General features: G+C 37.9%; 1 protein-coding gene across 1 annotated transcript in view; it reads left to right on the top strand.

Moving 5' to 3' along the window:
- Positions 1–2,634: 2,634 nt before the first annotated feature.
- The window catches only part of LOC149836439 (ubiquitin-conjugating enzyme E2-23 kDa-like), a 35,987-nt gene continuing 19,370 nt past the window's right edge, over positions 2,635–19,251 (top strand). Inside the window, exons 1-3 of the mRNA XM_090006990.1 lie at positions 2,635–3,005; positions 3,121–3,198; positions 3,484–3,563. Coding sequence (XP_089863116.1) covers positions 3,155–3,198; positions 3,484–3,563 — 124 coding nt within the window. The 5' untranslated portion in view covers positions 2,635–3,005; positions 3,121–3,154. The remainder of the gene's footprint in view (positions 3,006–3,120; positions 3,199–3,483; positions 3,564–19,251) is intronic.

The following is a 19,251-nucleotide window of genomic DNA, read 5'->3' as shown; positions in this document are numbered from 1 at the left end:
AAGGAGTACATGCAGCTTGGGCTTTGTGGCAAAGAACATTTCCAACGGGTTTTGAACTCTCAATGTTTGATCAACTTTGGTGACATTCATGATTCATCCCTACCAAATGAGCAAAGTCCTAATGAATATACTTAGGGTGTGTTTGATTCTCAGCCCAGAAATTGAGGGCTTTGAGTTCCAATGGTCTCTAGTCTGATGCTTCCCCATTGAACTCGAGATCCGTCGGTTTGAGGCTAAAAAGGCCTAAAACAAGGTCTCAGATTTTCAGATCTAAGATCCATCGTTTGAGAGGGAGGCAGATCAAGGTGTGGGCCTCATCCCTTAATCTGTATGTCCACAGATCTTTCTATAGATTCGCTAGCGCCCTTGAGCAACTTGATTACAATGTGGAAACTATAAACACAAAGTACACTGACATGAAAAATATGGTAAATGAAAATTAAATTATTTGATACCCATGGGATAATGATTAATAAAAAAATTGCTTAGAATTTGTAACGATATTTTACAATTTCAAAGTTACCTAAACACTTCATCTTAACCAAATATTTAATCGCTCTCCTTTTCTCTGTCTAGCATTTGCGGAGTGAAATTTGCACAAGACTTTCATTTTATTTTTGCAAATTTTAAGTGTTAAAAGATAATTAATATTTATATAATTTTATTAGTGGTATTTATTTATTTTTTAGAAATATAAAAAGGATATTCTTAAAGTTTGGTAACTAAAGGGCTGGCCAGCTTCAAAAGAATTTTGAAAAGGTCAAATCTCTTGATGAATTAAAAAGATCTTTTTTTAAAATGATGGCATATATTTTTAAAATATAGAAAATATAAGAAAATTAAAACTTAAAAAATGTTAGTATCACATTAATATTATGATAAAATCGTGGTACTTTTAAACAAGTTGCTATTTTGATAATGGGTAAATATTGGCTATTAATGAAAGTAAGGAACTAATGACTAGAAATCACTCTTTTCTTAAAAAATTTCTGGCTATTAATGAAAGTAAGGAACTAATGACTAGAAATCACTCTTTTCTTAAAAAATTTCCAATTGGTTGTAGATCAAGTGTTATGGATGTGATCTACATGTGTTTGCTTAGTAGGAAACTTGTTTTGAATCATGTAATTATGACACGTAATTAGGTTTTTAAAAAGGTTCAGAAATCAACTGCCCACAATGTGCAAAAATTTTACAACTCAAAAGATTAAAATTTTACATCAGAAAAGCATGATCCAAGGCTTGATCCTTAGCAAACAAACTATGTTTATAATATCTATGTAGTTAGATTGAGTCGATACAACTTGCACCTATCATTTCTAGCTCATAAGTTATTTACCTTCATTAATAGCAAATATTTTTCCTTTGATGATATAACTTTTGAAAACTTCACGGTATTTTCAAACTATCGGCATTATTTGTGACTATGATCTGAAGTTGGCTATTTACGCTTCCAATATCAATCCTGTTAATTGTTCGGACCATTGTTTTGGAGAATGTGTATTATTATTAACATGTGTATCTTTAGGCAGGGGTTGTAGCACGCACTGATGCGTATCAAAAGAAAACAATCTCGATAGGGGCTCTAGATCACATTAGCATTACCCTATTATAATATCAATTTACTATCAGAATGATGGCAACAATTGATCCCTTTGGTAATGTTGTCAAATTCATATCGACCATGTAGGCCAACGATTCAGGTGAATCGGGCAATTCCGTTTCGTGCATGAATAGATCTGAATCGGCCAACTTTTAACCAGCAGTTGACACACGTCACAAAAATATTAAAATAATGTTGAAAATATTAAAAAAATATTTCATAACAATTTTATTTAAATAATCCAAATCGAGTCATTTTTATTGATTTTCTGGCGACACTATATGAATCGGCCGATTCAGGCCAATTTGCAACGATACTGACAACATTGGGCAAGAGTATGGAGAAAGTGACACCAGATGGGAAGACCTGCCATACTAGAAAGTCATGGCGAACTATATATGGCTGCCATATGGGTGTAAAACCTTGAGTCTGCTCCCCTCGCCTACCAAGGACCCTGCTGCTTTGGTCTTGTGGCATGGAATGACGTACTTTGGTACACTCTCCATGCATGAAACATTCAGTACATTAACTAAATTACCAATTTGCCATATGAGAGAGAGAGAGAGAGAGAGAGAGAGAGAGAGAGAGAGAGAGAGAGAGAGAGAGATGTCTATACCGTGTATGACTCACGTTTTATGCCATTTTAATAAGGTACCCAGCTGCGTCTTCTGGCAGGCATGATATGCCCCAGGATGCCAAGAGTGAGGTCTGGTACCATACATCATCCGTGCCCTTGTTATATCTGTACTGTACAAACCCCAGCACCAAGTAACCGCACAAGCATGTTTTTATTTGCACCGGTGATAAGTAATGTCAACAAATCTGTTTAAAGCAGTCACCATATTTCTGTTGGCATCAAATGTCTCTCCAAGTCCAACTAGGCAAGGCTATGCATACACCCAAAACTCGTGGGTCAGCTATTTAAATTGCACATTCGATTGTGTAATAACAACTCATCCCCAGAGAGAGAGAGAGAGAGGTTAATTTCACCTGCTATTATGTTAATATTTCCTAGGTTGGTCATGTATATCAAGAGAGAGAGCATTGCATTCATTTGAGAGAGAGAGAGAGAGCATTGCATTTTCTAGAGACAACAGGTGTACCCCCACCATCTTATTATTTTTCAGGATCCAACGATTTCATGACCATTTCCTGAAAAAAAAATAATTATCAACAATAACTCCCACCATCTTATTTTTTTCCCCGGAATATAATTTCTTGGTGCGCAGGTACCTCATCAACGCATAAACTATATCTAAATCGCATACGTGCTTCTTCCACGCACCGACCCTCTCTTTGGGCATTGAGGAGATCCGATTGACGATAACCAGTATCTCAGACAAAAGGAACAAAACCTATTCCCTCTCTCTTTTTATTGGTTATGGTTCTTCTTCGTCAGGAGGCACGTTTTTGGGTTATTGTTCTCTTGAATTTCGTTCTTGGGTTTCCTTTTTCAGGTGGATGAATCAGCTTTTTTTTTTTCTGTGCATGTACTCTTTTTCTTTGATTTTTATCAGTTGGGCACTTGGGTATCGACCAAAGAAGTGAACAATGTCTTCTCCAAGCAAGAGAAGAGAGATGGATGTCATGAAATTGTAAGTCTTACAATCATTGTCATCAGTATTATAGTACAAGTGGGTTGTGGAAATTATGTACACCTGTCGTTTCTGTAATATTTTATGGGTGGTTGCTGAAGGAAGAAAAGAATGATTGGTCTATCATCTGAGGTTGATTTAGATTTCTAATTTGGCTTTCTATACCTGAAAGTATGTCCAGATTGTGCATTTTTCTGTTGTCTTTCTATTGTAGCCGTGCAGATCGATTCTGGGTTTCTATTGTTTATTATGCTTGACTTTAATATTTTTCCTGTTTTTACTTAGGATGATGAGTGACTATTCAGTTGAGATGATCAATGATGGGATTGGTGAATTCTACGTCGAGTTTCATGGCCCAAAAGACAGTATGGTTTCAATTCCCTTTTCTACCTCTATGTGATGGTTATTGGTGGAAGGATCTTTTTATCTATTTAGTTAATGGTCATTACTTTTGAAGGTTCAGAGCTCAAGTGGTTCTTGGATGTTTCGTATCTGTATTTTGGAATAAGAGCTGTGGTTGCATGGATGATTTGTGGTGCTCTGTTTTCTAAGTCCGCTGTTTAAGCTAATCTTTTATGGACTTACCGTTCTTTGCAGCTTTGTATTTGGCACTTGTGTGGCAACAAGGAATTAGTTTTTTAGTATGATTTTCTTAAACCGTTTATGCACTATGAACTTCTAGGTGTAGTGTCCGCTGCATGTTGTTGGTATCATTCGGCAAACTAAAATATAGCTAGAACTTGGAAGTTGTAAAGAACTTTCCAATTTTTGTTTGATCTTTCTTTTCTTAACTGATGGTACGTATTTTGGGAATGTCGGGAGGATGATGGACCTAGTTTCTCACAGTTCCCTTTGGTAGATTCAGAGTTACTATAGTTGATGCATGGACTCTTTGCTAGTTGAAAGTGACAAGAATTCATTGAAGTTAGTCATAGTTTACATTAGGCGTACCATCCTCATCACATTGATTTGGTCAATGGGGCTTTCTCTTCAAATACTGAATCACTTGTAAGCCTATGTTATAAAAAGCACCTAAAGAATGTGGGAGGAAACTGTCTTCCTAGGGAGCACGATTTGGAAGTGCAGCCTTCCTCATAAACAAGTAGAAAGTAGTTAATTTGCTACTAGAAATCACTATTCTCCATATTTAGAAATCACGATTATTGGGATTGAAGAACTGAATGAACCTTATAGAATATATATCAAATTTTGCATAAATTTCTTTTATTAAATTTAATACCTTGATACAGGTTACAGAGTTAGCTTATTTTTCATAGATGCGATCCTCGTCTCAAATATTGCATATGTATACTGTTCTTGGATGTTGCTTGTATATTTAATGCTGTCATTGCAAATAAAATGGTCTATTAATATCTTAATATGTCATACAGACTGTGAGATCTATTTCTTGAAATCTTTTGTTACTCCCCTCGCTTCCCGATCAATTCACCATAGCATATTGCTTCATTTCCACTTGTTTCCTGAATCCTCTTAAATTTCTCAACAAAATTTACTATGTTTTATTGTTTCTATTATATGCTAGTATAATAATGTCAACTTTGCAATCTTTTTTTCTTTGATTTTCTGGAAGTGGTTGTTTCTCCCTTCCAATTCTCTCATTGCTTCTACTCATGTGTCCTTTGGCAAGTACATTATAATCACATACCAGGTTCATCCATCTCTTTCCTGGTATATAAAACATTTTCTTGTTTTTAGTGTCAATAAAATCATAATTCGTAGCCAATCTTCTATAAATTATGTCAAGATTTTTTTTATGATGAGAAACCCTTGCCGAGAACCAGGTCACTTAATGGGCCTACCCCCTTGCGGGGTACACCCCGGGTGGGGTCACCGGCACCCAAGCCCTTACAGAGCCGACCAGTTAAAGGCACCCACACACCCGGTGGGAGTCAAACCTGGGACGAAGGGGTCAACACCTTCTCCCCTGGCCCTCTGCCACTCAGGCGACCAGGTGGGTGTAAATTATTTGGGTTGTAAGATGTATAAAATTGGTCAACTTGAATTCAAACCCTAGATGAAGTGGGTGCTGGTACTGGGGCTTGGTAGATGTGCCCATGTTACATAGGTACCAGTCTTGTCATTCTTATCTTCATGGAGGGCTCCAAATATCATTTTTTTCATCCAAAACACATGATCCAAGTGTGGATTCCTTGTAAATCGATCATGCCCAACACATTTATGATGTTGAAATTGCAAAAAAATTATCGAAAGAGCAGAAAAATCCATTTATCATGTTTCATTTAGCACATTTCATTTAACGAACACATTTCTCTCTCTCTCTCTCTCTCTCTATATATATATATAGATAGATAGATAGATAGATAGATAGAGAGAGAGATAGATAGAGAGAGAGAGAGAGAGAGAGAGAGAGAGAGAGAGAGAGAGAGAGAGAGAGAGAGAGAGAGAGAGAGACCCTCAGCCCATCCAAGAAAGGAAGGATCATCAGCCCAAAAATAAGGGAACCTCACAAGAAAAAGATGGGCAAAAAATGTCCAAGCTGGAAAAGAAATCCCCTAGCTGATAGGGCTGGTGATCCTTATCTTGAACACTCCCCTCAAGTTGGAGCGAAGATGCTAATCAAGCTCAACTTGCCAAGAATTTCTTAGAATTGATTTCTAAGAAGAGCTTTAGTAAAGATGTCCGCCAACTGTTCTTAGCTTTTGGTGAATGAAGTGCATATTTTTTTAGCTTTCAACTTTAAAGAGGATGTGAGTTCAATACTCGGGGTGTGCGTCCTTTGCTGCAAGCTCAAAGTCAATGAGAAACTAACTTTGGAGGGGGGGAAGTAATGGGGAGTATTCATGGAGTTTTTGGACACTAATAGAAGTTCACAGTCAATGTGACATATTTTGGTGATCATAATGAGACGTCCAAACCATAACAGTGGTTTCTTTTCTGATAATTATTTGTGTTTAAGTAAAAAGACACCTCCACATTTATTGGTTCATGGCTGCTCCTATGTTTCGCTTCTGGATTCATTGCTTCCAAGCTGTTGCTGCCACTCTTGCTTTTAGCTACTTGAGTTCTTTTGTAGCAGATGTTAATGAGTGTTTTCTTGGAGGTGGTATGAGATCATTGTATATATCTCAACCCTCTGTCTTGGTCACAATTCAAGATTCATCTAGGGTCATCAGGGTCAAGGTGGTGGATTTAGTTGGATTCTGTTTATGCCCAGGATCTCGTTCGTGTGCTTGTTAAGATATACATATATGTGTGTATATATGTATATATACATGTATATGTATATATGTGTTTATTGTTAACTGAAATACCCATTAGGGGTATTTCGGTCTTTTCTCTGTAATAGGTGTCAGCCCATTAGGGGCTGACATTTCTGCATTTTATTTCATGTATTTATTTTTGTCTTTTTCAGATTTGATGGGACAACTACATGTAGCTGTTGGAGCTGCCCCAACAACTATATTTATGACGATTGAGTGCAGCCCCAACAGCCATATTGAGCTGCACCCCATTGGCTCCATTGTATTATAAATTGGCCTCTTGTGGCCTTGTATTCCTAACTCATTCTTGAGTGCTTCTATGCAATAACAAGTTTGTAGACCCTTGTGTGGGTGGTTTCGTGATTCAATCAAGTATTTTTACTTGATTGAAAGTGTGTTCTTGCATGTGTATCGGATTCAATCCACTTCATTACATGGTATCAGAGCATTGGTGGTCCAAAGGCAAGTTTTTTGAAGAAAGTTCGTGACAATATCAAGAGGAGAATCATACGCTTAGGGGATACAACAAATCAAGGATTGTTGCATCGGGAAGTGTGCCATCTCTCAAATAAGTGCTCGCATTTTACTCTTTTTTTCTTTCTTCTTCATTCTCTACCCTTTCTCTTAGCCTTGTAAGGAAATGGAGAATGAAAGAGAGGTAATGGTCTCCATTCCCGTACGCCTAAACGATACAAACTATGTGATGTGGGCATTCATAGTTAAACACAAAATATGGGAAAAGGGATTATGAGGTTTGGTGGACGGTACCAAAAGAGAACCCAAGCTCATTCTTACGAAAAATGAGAATGAGAAAGAGGTTGTTCTTCAAGGAGAGGAAATGGGTAAAGCCGTTTCCGATTACGAGAAAAAATGGAAAGAGTGGAGGATGGGCCACTCTAAAATAATTGGATGGCTCATCAATAATGTGGACATCTACAAATGTTCTAGCTTAGCGAAATTTGATTTCACTAGTGATGCATGGAAATATCTTAAAGACATGTATAGTCTTAAAGATATTGCACACATATGCAATGTCCAAAATAAGGTGAGAACCATGACCCAAGGAGAAATGAGTATTAGAGAATATTACAATGCACTTTCTCTCTGTTCACGAGAACTTTTTTTTTCTATCTCTTTCCTGTTGAACATCATTCTTAATATCACTGTTTTGGAATTTAGGATTGTAGAAGATGAACCGACCCTGAGAGAGAGAGAGAGAGAGAGAGAGAGAGAGAGAGAGAGAGAGAGACGGCTGAACATGAAAACAAAAAAACTTAATTCATCATTAGGGCTTCTCTCTATATTAAATAGAGAGAGGCAAAACAAAGAAATTACATCTAAGACCTTATGAAAAAAGTATTTCAGAAAACCTCTAATAAAGAACAACTTAACCTAAAAACCACCTATTCTCAACACTCCCCCTCAAGCTGGAGCATAGATATCTATCATGCTCAGCATGTCACAGCATCTGGAGAAATTAGGCCTAGCAAGAGGCTTTGTAAACATATCTGCAACTTGGTCTTCAGACTTTAGGTATTTTGTAGTGATATGACCAGCTTGAATCATATCTCTTACATAATGACAATCAACCTCAATGTGCTTTGTTCTCTTATGAAAGACAGGATTGTTTGCTATATATGTTGCCGCTTTGTTATCACACATCATGGTCATTGGAGAGGAAACCTTCACCTGGAGATCATTAAGAACAGTGCGAACCCATATCAATTCAGCAGTTGTTTGGGCCATAGCCCGATATTCTGATTCTGCACTCGACCTGGAAACCACATTTTGTTTCTTACTTCTCCATGAAATCAAGTTGTCTCCCAGAAACACACAGAATCCTGTGGTAGATGTTAAAATGTAAAACTGTACATATATGTATATATAATAATATTATATTATTATATATATATATAAATACATTTTTAATTTCTTTCTTTTCTGTATTTTTTTTCCTTTATTTTTATTTTTTTGTCTTTATGTCATCTAGTTCAGTTTGAACTAGAATGACTGTTGCTAGTCAAGTCCTGTCCACTAGCAATAGAGCTGTTGGACTGACACAGTCCAACAGCTCTTAATAGAGCTGTTGGACTGACACATTCCAACAGCTCTAAATAGAGCTGTTGGACTGTGCCCAACAGCTCTATTGAGTCCTCTTTCAGCTGTGTATATAAAGGGGTGCAGCCCCTCTTGTATTTCACCCCAATGCTTCTTAAGCAATTGGTTTTTCATATCAATAAAGAATACATTTTTATTTTTATTTTGTTTCCAGTTATACCCTTTTTAAGGGTTGTGCTTTACTGTCATTCTTGACACTTGCTCTTGTTAATCAAAGCACGTGTTTCGAAGATCCCCATTTCATTTCATGGTATCAGAGCCGCGGAAGTACTAAATCTTGAGGAAAAGCTGCATCGGTTTCCGTGCCCATTTGCAAAAGTGTTCGCCACTTGAAGAGAAGTGTTTTATCACTTCATTGGAGAAGATTTCACATCTTGTTGTATTGTTTTTTTTTCTTTCTTTCTCATTTTCCTTCTTGTTTCTCTTCTATCCCTATTCTTTCTCTCCTTGTAATCGATGGATGACAATGATAAAGTCACCATCATGCCTATGAAACTAAGCGATACGAACTATGTAACATGAGCTTCAATCATGAAGCACCATATATGGGGAAAAGGCTTATGGGGGATTGTGGATGGTTCCGATTCGGAACCTAAGCTATCTCTTACTAAAAAGGAGGGAGATAAAGAGGTCCCTCTATCGGAAGAAGAGAAAATCAAGGCTATTGCCTCATACGAGAAGAAATGGAAAGAATGGAGAATATCTCATGCGAAGATTATGTCATGGCTTATCAATAGCGTTGACATTAAAAAATGCTCAAGTCTTGCCAAATTTGATCATGCCGATAAGGCATGGGAATACCTTAAGAATATGTATTCCCTTAAAGATATTGCACACGTGTGCAACCTCCAAGAAAAAGTTCGAATGATGACACAAGGAGACAAAACTATTCGTGAATATTACAATGGGTTGTCCAAACTTTGGGAAGAACTTTCCCTTTTAGAACCAAAGTGGCACTGTGCCTAAGACATCGAGCTTCGTCAGAAACAACTCGATGCTGAACATTTTTACCAGTTTATCACTAGATTAAGGCCGGAATTTGAAACCACTAAATCGACCCTACTTCACCGGGGAAAAATTCCTTCTATTGTTTAAACTATTGAAGAGTTAACAATGGAAGAAAATCGTCTCCGGAAAGGTTCTTTAAAAATTGAAGATGATTCCGTTTTAGCCGTGTCTAGACCAGGGAATCATGTTCGATCATATAGGCCTCCTCACTTTAACCGACAAAATGGTGACTATGATAAGAAGAAAGTTATTTGTCATCACTGTCATGAACCGGGACACTACAGGCCACAATGTCCCAAACTTAAGGAGCTGAGAAAAAAAAAGAGCTGCAATTGCTGGATCGGAGCCTAAAGATCAGGATGCACCAGTTTCCCTGGCCCAACTAATGGAGATTCTTCAGCCTCTCATCAAAGGTGCCTCTTCCTCATCTGAAGCTTCAACCGGCGCAGCAGACTCATCTTTTTCTGATTTAGGTAAAATTTCTTGGCTTCTTGACTCTGGTGCATCTTTTCATATGACCCCAAATAATCAAAGTCTATCCAAATGTGTTAAAAATAAAACAAGTGTGTCAAAGGTCTTTACTGCTGATGGGACTTCTCTTGAAATAGAAGGAATAGGAAATTTTGAAAAAATTTATAAAACAAAAAATTTTTTTATTCCAGAAATTAGACATGTTCCCAAATTAAATTTAAATCTTTTATCTGTATCTCAAATTTCTGATTATGGGTGTAATATTTCTTTTTCTTCTCATGGTTGTTGGGTACAGGATCGCCAGTCAGGCAAGCTGATTGGGGAAGGCCATAGAGAAGGAGGACTCTATTACATGGATTTTTTGGAAATGCCGAAAAAAGCTTTTTGTTATAATATTCAAAAAATAGAGTTGGAACTGTGGCATAAGAGACTTGGTCACCCACATATAGCCAAAATCCAACATTTTCCAAATCTAGGAAAATTTTGTAACTCTGAATCATTTGATTGTAAAGATTGTATTCTCGGCAAAATGAAAAGATTACCATTTCAGAACAGAACCTTTTTCTCTTCAAGACCACTTGAATTAATACACTCGGATGTTTGGGGTCCTGCACCAGTAATTTCTAAAGGAGGATTTGTTTACTATGTTATTTTTGTCGATGATTTCTCCCGACATACGTGGATGTACTTTCTCAAACATAAGTCTGAAGTATTTTCATACTTTCAAACTTTTCATAATATGGTTAAAAACAAATTTCAAAATGATATTACTATTTTTCGCACAGATTCAGGGGGAGAGTTTTTATCCACAGATTTTCAAAATTATCTTAAATTGCATGGCATCACACATCAAAGATCTTGTCCTTATACACCTCAACAAAATGGACTGGCAGAACGAAAACATCGCCATATTATAGAAACCACTAGAACTTTATTAATAGCAAATCAAGTCCCTAAAGACTTTTGGGCAGAAGCTGCCTTAACTGCCACCTATCTCATTAATAGGATGCCATCTTCTTCGTTACAAAATATCACTCCCATTGAAAAACTAATGAACATTTCTCCAGACTACTCTAGAGTAAGAATATTTGGGTGCAAATGTTTCATATTTACTGACAAAAATGATAAACTTTCCCCTCGTGCGATTCCCTGTGCCTTTTTAGGATATGCTGAAAACCAGAAAGGTTATAGATGTTTTGACTTCAAAAATAATAAACTATATGTGTCTAGAAATGTTTCATTTCTTGAAAAGGAGAGCTTCTTTGATTTTAGAAAATTAAAAGACGTCACTGAGTACTTCTTTTTGCTAGATCTAACATCAACATCTGATGAATATGACCTTGACTGTAACTTTGATGATGATCAAAGAATTATTGATCTTAATGTTGAAAATGAAGAAGTTCATAGAGATACTAGTATTCAATATTCCAGGCGACAAGAGTCTAATCCTCCATGTGCACTTGAGAAATATTCTAACATTCCAACTAGACAATCAACCCGAATCTCGAGGCCTCTAGGAAAGTTTGTATTATACGAGTCTTTCTCACCCACATATAGGACAGTTATTGCATTAATTCACTCATATGAAGAACCATCCACATATTTTCAAGCAAAAAATGATATCAAATGGATAGAAGCCATGAAAGCTGAATTAGATGCACTTGAAAAGGCTTCTACATGGAATATTCAAGATCTTCTCCAGGGAAGAAAACTATAGGATGTCGATGGGTTTATAAAATTAAAACCAAGAGTGATGGTACTCTTGAAAGATATAAAGCCCGTTTAGTAGCCAAAGGTTATGCTCAAGAATATGGGATTGATTATGAAGAAACCTTTGCTCCGGTGGCTCGTATGACTACTGTCCGAACCTTAATTGCCTTAGCTTCTATCGAAAAATGGTCTATTTTTCAAATGGATGTCAAAAATGTTTTTTTAAATGGAAAGCTAGTTGAAGTATATATGGAACCCCCTCCTGGTCTAAGTATTCTTAAGGGTAAAGTCCTTCGCTTAGAAAAAACTCTTTATGGACTTAAACAAGCACCAAAAGCTTGATATGATAGGTTTAGTCGTGTTATGATTGATATTGGTTTTCAATTCTGTTTAAATGACACTGCTTTGTTTATTAAGAATTCTGATGCAGGGATCATTGTGCTTCTTCTCTATGTGGATGATATGATCATCACCGAAAGCGATAAACAGGGAGTTGAAACAATCAAAACACTTCTTAAATCTCATTTTGAAATGACTGATTTGGGCTTGTTGAGATATTTTTTAGGCATTGAAGTTGCTTATTCTCCTAGAGGATATTTATTATCTCAGACTAAATTTGCTTTTGATATTGTTTTCAGTTCTGGTATTACTGATGATAAGAAAGTTGACACTCCAGAAGTTGTTAATGTTAAAATGAAGATTGATGATGGAGAACTTCTTGCAGACCCTACTCCTTACAGACAGCTTGTCGGGGCACTTTCCTATCTATCCATTACCAGACCAGATATAGCACATGCTGTTCATACAGCAAGTCAATTTCAACATGCTCCTACTTCTGTTCATATGGGAGCAGTCATGCGTATTATCAGATACATCAAGTCCTCTCTTTCACGAGGACTTTTCTTATCTTCCTCCTCTTCTCTTGATTTAATTGCATATACTGATGCTGATTGGGGAGGTGATCCCAATAACAGACACTCAACCACTGGCTTTTGTGTCTTTTTAGGGGAATCATTAATCTCGTGGAGGTGTAAAAAGCAGCAGAAGGTATCTCTCTCATCCACCGAAGCTGAATACAGAGCCATGGCAACCACGACCATGGAAGTAGTTTGGCTCCGACGACTGCTTGCTGACATGGGAGTTGAAGCAACAAAGGCTTCACAAATGTGTTGTGACAACAAAAGTGCGATCTACATTGCCAGTAACAGAACATTCCACGAACGCACCAAACACATCGAAATGGATTGTCACTACGTCAGAGAGGAATATCTACACGGGATAATTGATCTGCCATATGTCACTTCAGAATATCAGTTAGCAGACTTCTTTACAAAGCCTCTCGCTGCTCCCCGATTTCACTTTCTCTTAGACAAACTTTCGCTCATTGTACCGTAAGTTTGAGGGGGAGTGTTAAAATGTAAAACTGTACATATATGTATATATAATAATATTATATTATTATATATATATATAAATACATTTTTAATTTCTTTCTTTTCTGTATTTTTTTTCCTTTATTTTTATTTTTTTGTCTTTATGTCATCTAGTTCAGTTTGAACTAGAATGACTGTTGCTAGTCAAGTCCTGTCCAGACTTGACTAGCAATAGAGCTGTTGGACTGACACAGTCCAACAGCTCTTAATAGAGCTGTTGGACTCACACATTCCAACAGCTCTAAATAGAGCTGTTGGACTGTGCCCAACAGCTCTATTGAGTCCTCTTTCAGCTGTGTATATAAAGGGGTGCAACCCCTCTTGTATTTCACCCCAATGCTTCTTAAGCAATTGGTTTTTCATATCAATAAAGAATACATTTTTATTTTTATTTTGTTTCCAGTTATACCCTTTTTAAGGGTTGTGCTTTACTAACAAGAGCAAGTGTTTCGAAGATCCCCATTTCATTTCAGTAGACTTTCTATCTACTACAGATCCAGCATAGTCAGCATCAGAATAAGCTACTATCTCCAGAGTTCCACCTTTCTTGAACAGTAACCCCTTTCCAGGAGAGGACTTTAGATATCTGAGAATCATTATGGCTGCATTCCAGTGTACCTCAGTTGGTTTGTCCATGAACTGGCTAACTTTGCTTACTGCTAAAGCAATATCTGGTCTGGTCACAGTTACATATAGTAACTTCCCTACTAGTGAGCGATAGCGTTTGCTATCAACAGGTTTTGACCCTTCTTCAACCAACTGAACTTTATGGTCCATGGGAATATTTGCTGGTTTAGCTTCCAACATGCCTGTTTCCTTTAATAAGTCAAGAACATACTTCCGTTGAGACAGAACCATCCCTTCACGGCTTCTAGCAACTTCTATACCCAGAAAATACCTGAGTGAACCAAGGTCTTTTGTAACAAAGTGTTTGTGAAGATGAGCTTTTGTGGCTTCAATAGCTTTCACATCATCTCTTGTAAGAATGATGTCATCCACATATACTACCATAACAACTATGTCAGAGCTAGTTTTCTTTATAAAAAGAGTATGATCTGCTGCTGATCTGTTAAAACCAAAGCTTGACATCACTTCAAACAACTTTTGAAACCATGCACGAGGACTTTGTTTCAAGCCATAAATCGCCTTTCTCAATTTGCACACCTTATGACACTCCCCCTCAACCTCAAAACCTGGAGGTTGTTGCATGTAAACGGTCTCAGAGAGATCCCCATAAAAAAATGCATTTTTCACATCTAATTGACACAAGTTCCAGCCATGCTGAACAGCTATTGAGAGAACAAGACGGATGGTACCCATCCGTGCAACAGGAGAAAACGTTTCAAAGAAGTCAATTCCATATGTCTGGGTATATCCTTTCGCGACTAATCTGGCCTTGTACCTTTCAATAGAACCATCAGATTTGTACTTTATTGTATATACCCATTTACAACCAACAATTTCAGCATCTGCTGGGGAATCAACTAGATCCCAGGTATGCTGAGATACCAAAGCTGTCATTTCTTCTTGCATAGCCATCTTCCAGCGATTATCAAGTGTTTCCTGCTGATAGTTCAGAGGAATGGTTTCAGCAGACAAGGCTGAAATAAAAGACTTCATCTTATGTCCAATTCTGGCATGGGAGACAAAATGAGCTATGGGATATAAGGTGCATTGTCTTGTCCCTTTTCGTAGAGCAATAGGCCTGTTATCATCATCCTGAAGAACACTATTGTCAGTAGAACTTACCTCAGGAGAAGAAGAAGATGAAGGCTCTTGCGGAAGTGGAGCTCTACGCACATATACCAATGGAGGATTATTAAATCTAGAAGAGGATGAAGTTTGGTTCGGTAAGGAGGGCACAGATTCCAAAGGAAAAGGAGGTATAGGTAATGGAAAAGACTCAGCTGGATCAACCTGCAGCGGAGAACCGGAACTAGAGTAATATGGAGAGGATTCCAGGAAAGATACGTCCGCACTGACATACTCTCGGCGAGAAATAGGATCATAACATCGATAGCCCTTCTGATTTTTCGGATAACCAATAAATATGCATTTTGTAGCTTGAGCTGCTAATTTATCACGGTTAGGGCCAAGTTTATGAACAAAACAGACACATCCAAATATTTTTGGTGAGAAAGAAAAAAGTGGGGCATTAGATTTTAGGATATGTAATGGAATTTGATCACTCACAGAAGACGAAGGCATGCAGTTGATCAGATAGCAAGCAGTGGTAATCGCATCATCCCAGTATGACGCAGGAACATTGGATTGAATCATAATGGTCCTTGCAACATCAAGGAGGTGTCGATGTTTTCGCTCAGCCACCCCATTTTGTTGAGATAAATAGGCACAGGAAGTTTGGGGTTGGATGCCATGATCTTGGTAAAATTGTAACAAATCTTTTGATTTAAACTCAAGAGCATTATCAGTGCGAACAATCTTGACAATAGATTCAAACTGAGTTTTTTATTTCAAGAATTAGGGATTTGATAAGACTTGAAACTTCAGATCGTTCTTTTATTAAAAATACCCATGATAACTTAGAGAAATCATCAACAATAACAAGATAATACCGACACTGAGTCCTAGTAGGAATCTTACTAGGACCCCATACATCTGCATGAAGAAGTTCAAAAACTTTATAACTAGACTGACTCTGACTCAAAGGGAACGAACTTTGATGATGCTTGCCTAACTGACATGCTTCACACTGAAATGATGTGGTGGAAGAAATCTGAGGAAAGACCGACCGAAGCTTTGACAATGAAGGATGACCAAGACGACGATGCCACTGAACAGGGCTGAATGAATGGTCCACTGCAGCATGAACAGAACCCATTGGATGATGTAGGTAGTAAATTCCATTTTCTTCATAGCCTCCACCAATTTTCTTCCCCGTCAGCAAATCCTGAAAATGACAACCCATTGGATCAAATATTACTCTACAATTTTGTTCTTTTATAAGGCAACTAACAGAAAGTAAACTTTGAGGAAAGTTTGGAGCATGAAGAGCATTTTTCAACTGTAATGAGGAGGATATAGAAATATTTCCCTGACCAACAACCGGGGAGGAGCTCCCATCGGCTAATGAGACTCCAAGTTGAGCCTTAATGACCTTTAGATCTGAAAAAATACGAGAATTTCCACACAAATGTCTGGATGCACCAGAGTCAATAACCCACTTACTATCATTCAGATGGAGATGATTCCCGGTTGAATAGGCAATACCAGCTACAGGAGAACTGGAACTCAAAGGTCGGAGAGCAATCAACTCATCATATTCCGCACGACTAAGGGTGATACTACTTTCATTTGCAGTGATATTCTCTTGTGCATTAGTTGCCTCAATAGTAGTAACATGAGCTTTAGGATTATATGACTTTGATGCAGAAGAGATTGGTCGACCATGCTTATCCCAACAACGATCTTCTAAATGTCCAGATTTTCCACAGAATGTACATTGAAGCTTTCCTCTGCCTCCCATACCACGTCCACGTCCTCGTCCTCTGATATTCTGAATATTTCCACGGCCATAACTAGATGGGGCAACAAAAGCAGATGTCTGAGTCACAGGCTGAGATTGTGGCAGAGATATCGCAAGTCTACTCAGACGATTGTAAGCGTCAGCAAGAGTGGGAACATCTGAACCAGTCAACATTTGAACTTTTACAACAGAAAAATCTGAAGAGAGACCTGTAAGAAAACGAGCAACCATGGTTTGTTCTTGATGATCCTTTTGCTTCGAGCAACACAGAGGCCGGTGAGCATTAAGTCTTTCAAACGCAGCTTTGACAGAGGCATAGTACTGGGCCAAGGTCTGATCTCCCTGTTGCAAGTTATATATTTCTTGTTCGACTTGTAGGACACGACTCACATTCGTTTCTTGTGAGTATGTATCACGAAGATTGTCCCACATTAGTTTGGCTGTATTATAGTAGATCAATCCATCTGCAATATGGGGTTCGACACTGTTCATGATCCATGACATAACTATGTCATTATCTTCATCCCAAGTAACATATTTTCCCAATTTCTCAGTGGGTTCGCCTTCCAACAAAATATGTTTTCGACGATGTCCAGATACCGACATCATAAAAGTTCTGGACCACCTGGCATAGTTGGTTTCATTCAACCTAACAGAAGAGCCATACGAGAAGGGGTTGGCAAACGCCTTATACTCCCCAATATGTTCCATTTTGGAATCACCTTTCGACGTTTCAGCCATACCAAAAAAAAAACTCACTTGAACAACAAGTGTTCAAGGAAAAAAAAAATTCTTCAACTCAGCAGGAAACCACTCCTGCTGTTCCACAAAATAAAGTTCAATCCAGCAGGAAATTACATCTGCTATTTTCCATGACAGAAGAGTAACTTCAGCTTCCGTGCTTCCTTAAAACCAACACTCGACACAACAGGGAGTTAAAAAAAATATAATTTCAGTTGTTGTAGTTACCACAAAAATCCCGATCCTTGCTGCACCCAAACACATCACCACACATGATAGAATGCAGTCGCAAGACACAATGTTAACTAAACCTGCTGTTCTCCAACATATACGACATGACATCCAGTAAATATCACACAAAATCAGCTTCTGCAAGAACTCAACACTTACGGCCAGACAAAAAAAAATTCTGTTGCTCCCAAACAACAGGAACACACCTCGACGAGAATTCAGCACTCACGACAACAGAAAAAAAATTATGTTATTTCCACCCATCAGGAATATCCTTCGACAACTTATGAACCAAAACACAACTCGTCATAGCAGCAACAAGACTCGGCACCACCAGGTCGCAGCAAACTCCCAACAGCGTAGGTAGTCACGAGGAGAGAAAATAAAAAAGAAAGACGAGGAGATACAACACCCCCAGCAGGCATCCACGACGAGCACGAGGAGATACGACACCCACAGCAGGCATCCACGGCCAGCAGATGATACGACACCCACAGCAGGCATCCACGACCAGCAGAATGCCCAAAAAAAATATTTAAAGTGCTGACCTGATTAGAACATTACTCAGCGTGATCGAAGTTTGATCACGATCATGAGAGCCTCCATGAATCGACTGAGTTCTGGTAGAGCACGATCACGCTCCCACGTCACAGTCGATATCTCGATCACGCTCCCACGTCACAGTCGATCACGTTCCCACGATCGGCTGAGGCTTTGATACCATGTAGAAGATGAATCGACCCTGAGAGAGAGAGAGAGAGAGACGGCTGAACATGAAAACAGAAAAACTTAATTCATCATTAGGGCTTCTCTCTATATTAAATAGAGAGAGGCAAAACAAAGAAATTACATCTAAGACCTTATGAAAAAAGTATTTCAGAAAACCTCTAATAAAGAACAACTTAACCTAAAAACCACCTATTCTCAACAAGGATAACAGAGCATTAACAACTTCCTTTATCTTTTGTTTTGAGTCTTTGACGCACCAAATCAGATTCCAATAATAATCTGCGCTAAAGGAAAACTACAAGGGGACATGTATGTCTTTCAAGAAGATCCTTCTATTCGTGGTTCTCGTGTCTTGAAGTCGGAGCTTAAGTCTGCCCAGTCACCATCCACAAAGTGTGTTCTCAGTCTAGCTAAATGTAATAAGCCAAACGTCTGGCATTCACGTCTTGGTCATTGTAATCGTGCCTTTATTGAAAGGCTTGTGTTAAATAATCTCATTCCTGAGTTTAGTTTGAGTTCTGAGTCAGACAATGGAATATGATCAAGTTGTCGACTTTGCAAAAGTCATGTTCTTCTTTTTGTATTGATGAATAAAAGAGCTTCCAGACCTTTTGAGGTTATTTGTTCTGATGTTTGGGGACCTGCTCCTGAATCTTCTCTTTCTAGTAGTCGATATTATGCTTGTTTTATTGATAGTTTTTCTTGATACACTTAGATATTTTTCATGAAACATAAGTCAGAAGTCTTTGATATTTTTTGTCGCTTTCATGCTTTCGTTAAGAATCAATTTTCTTCTAATATTGTGCATTTCCAATGTGATAGAGGAGGGGAGTACTCCTCTAGAAAATTTGTTGATTTTCTCCAAGATAATGGGATTGATCGT

This window comes from Nuphar pumila, chromosome 5, assembly GCF_984573655.1.
Source record: "Nuphar pumila chromosome 5, dmNupPumi1.hap1.1, whole genome shotgun sequence".
NCBI lineage: Eukaryota > Viridiplantae > Streptophyta > Magnoliopsida > Nymphaeales > Nymphaeaceae > Nuphar > Nuphar pumila.
Note: the sequence above shows the minus strand (reverse complement) of the source record. Positions and strands in the feature narration are given on the sequence as shown.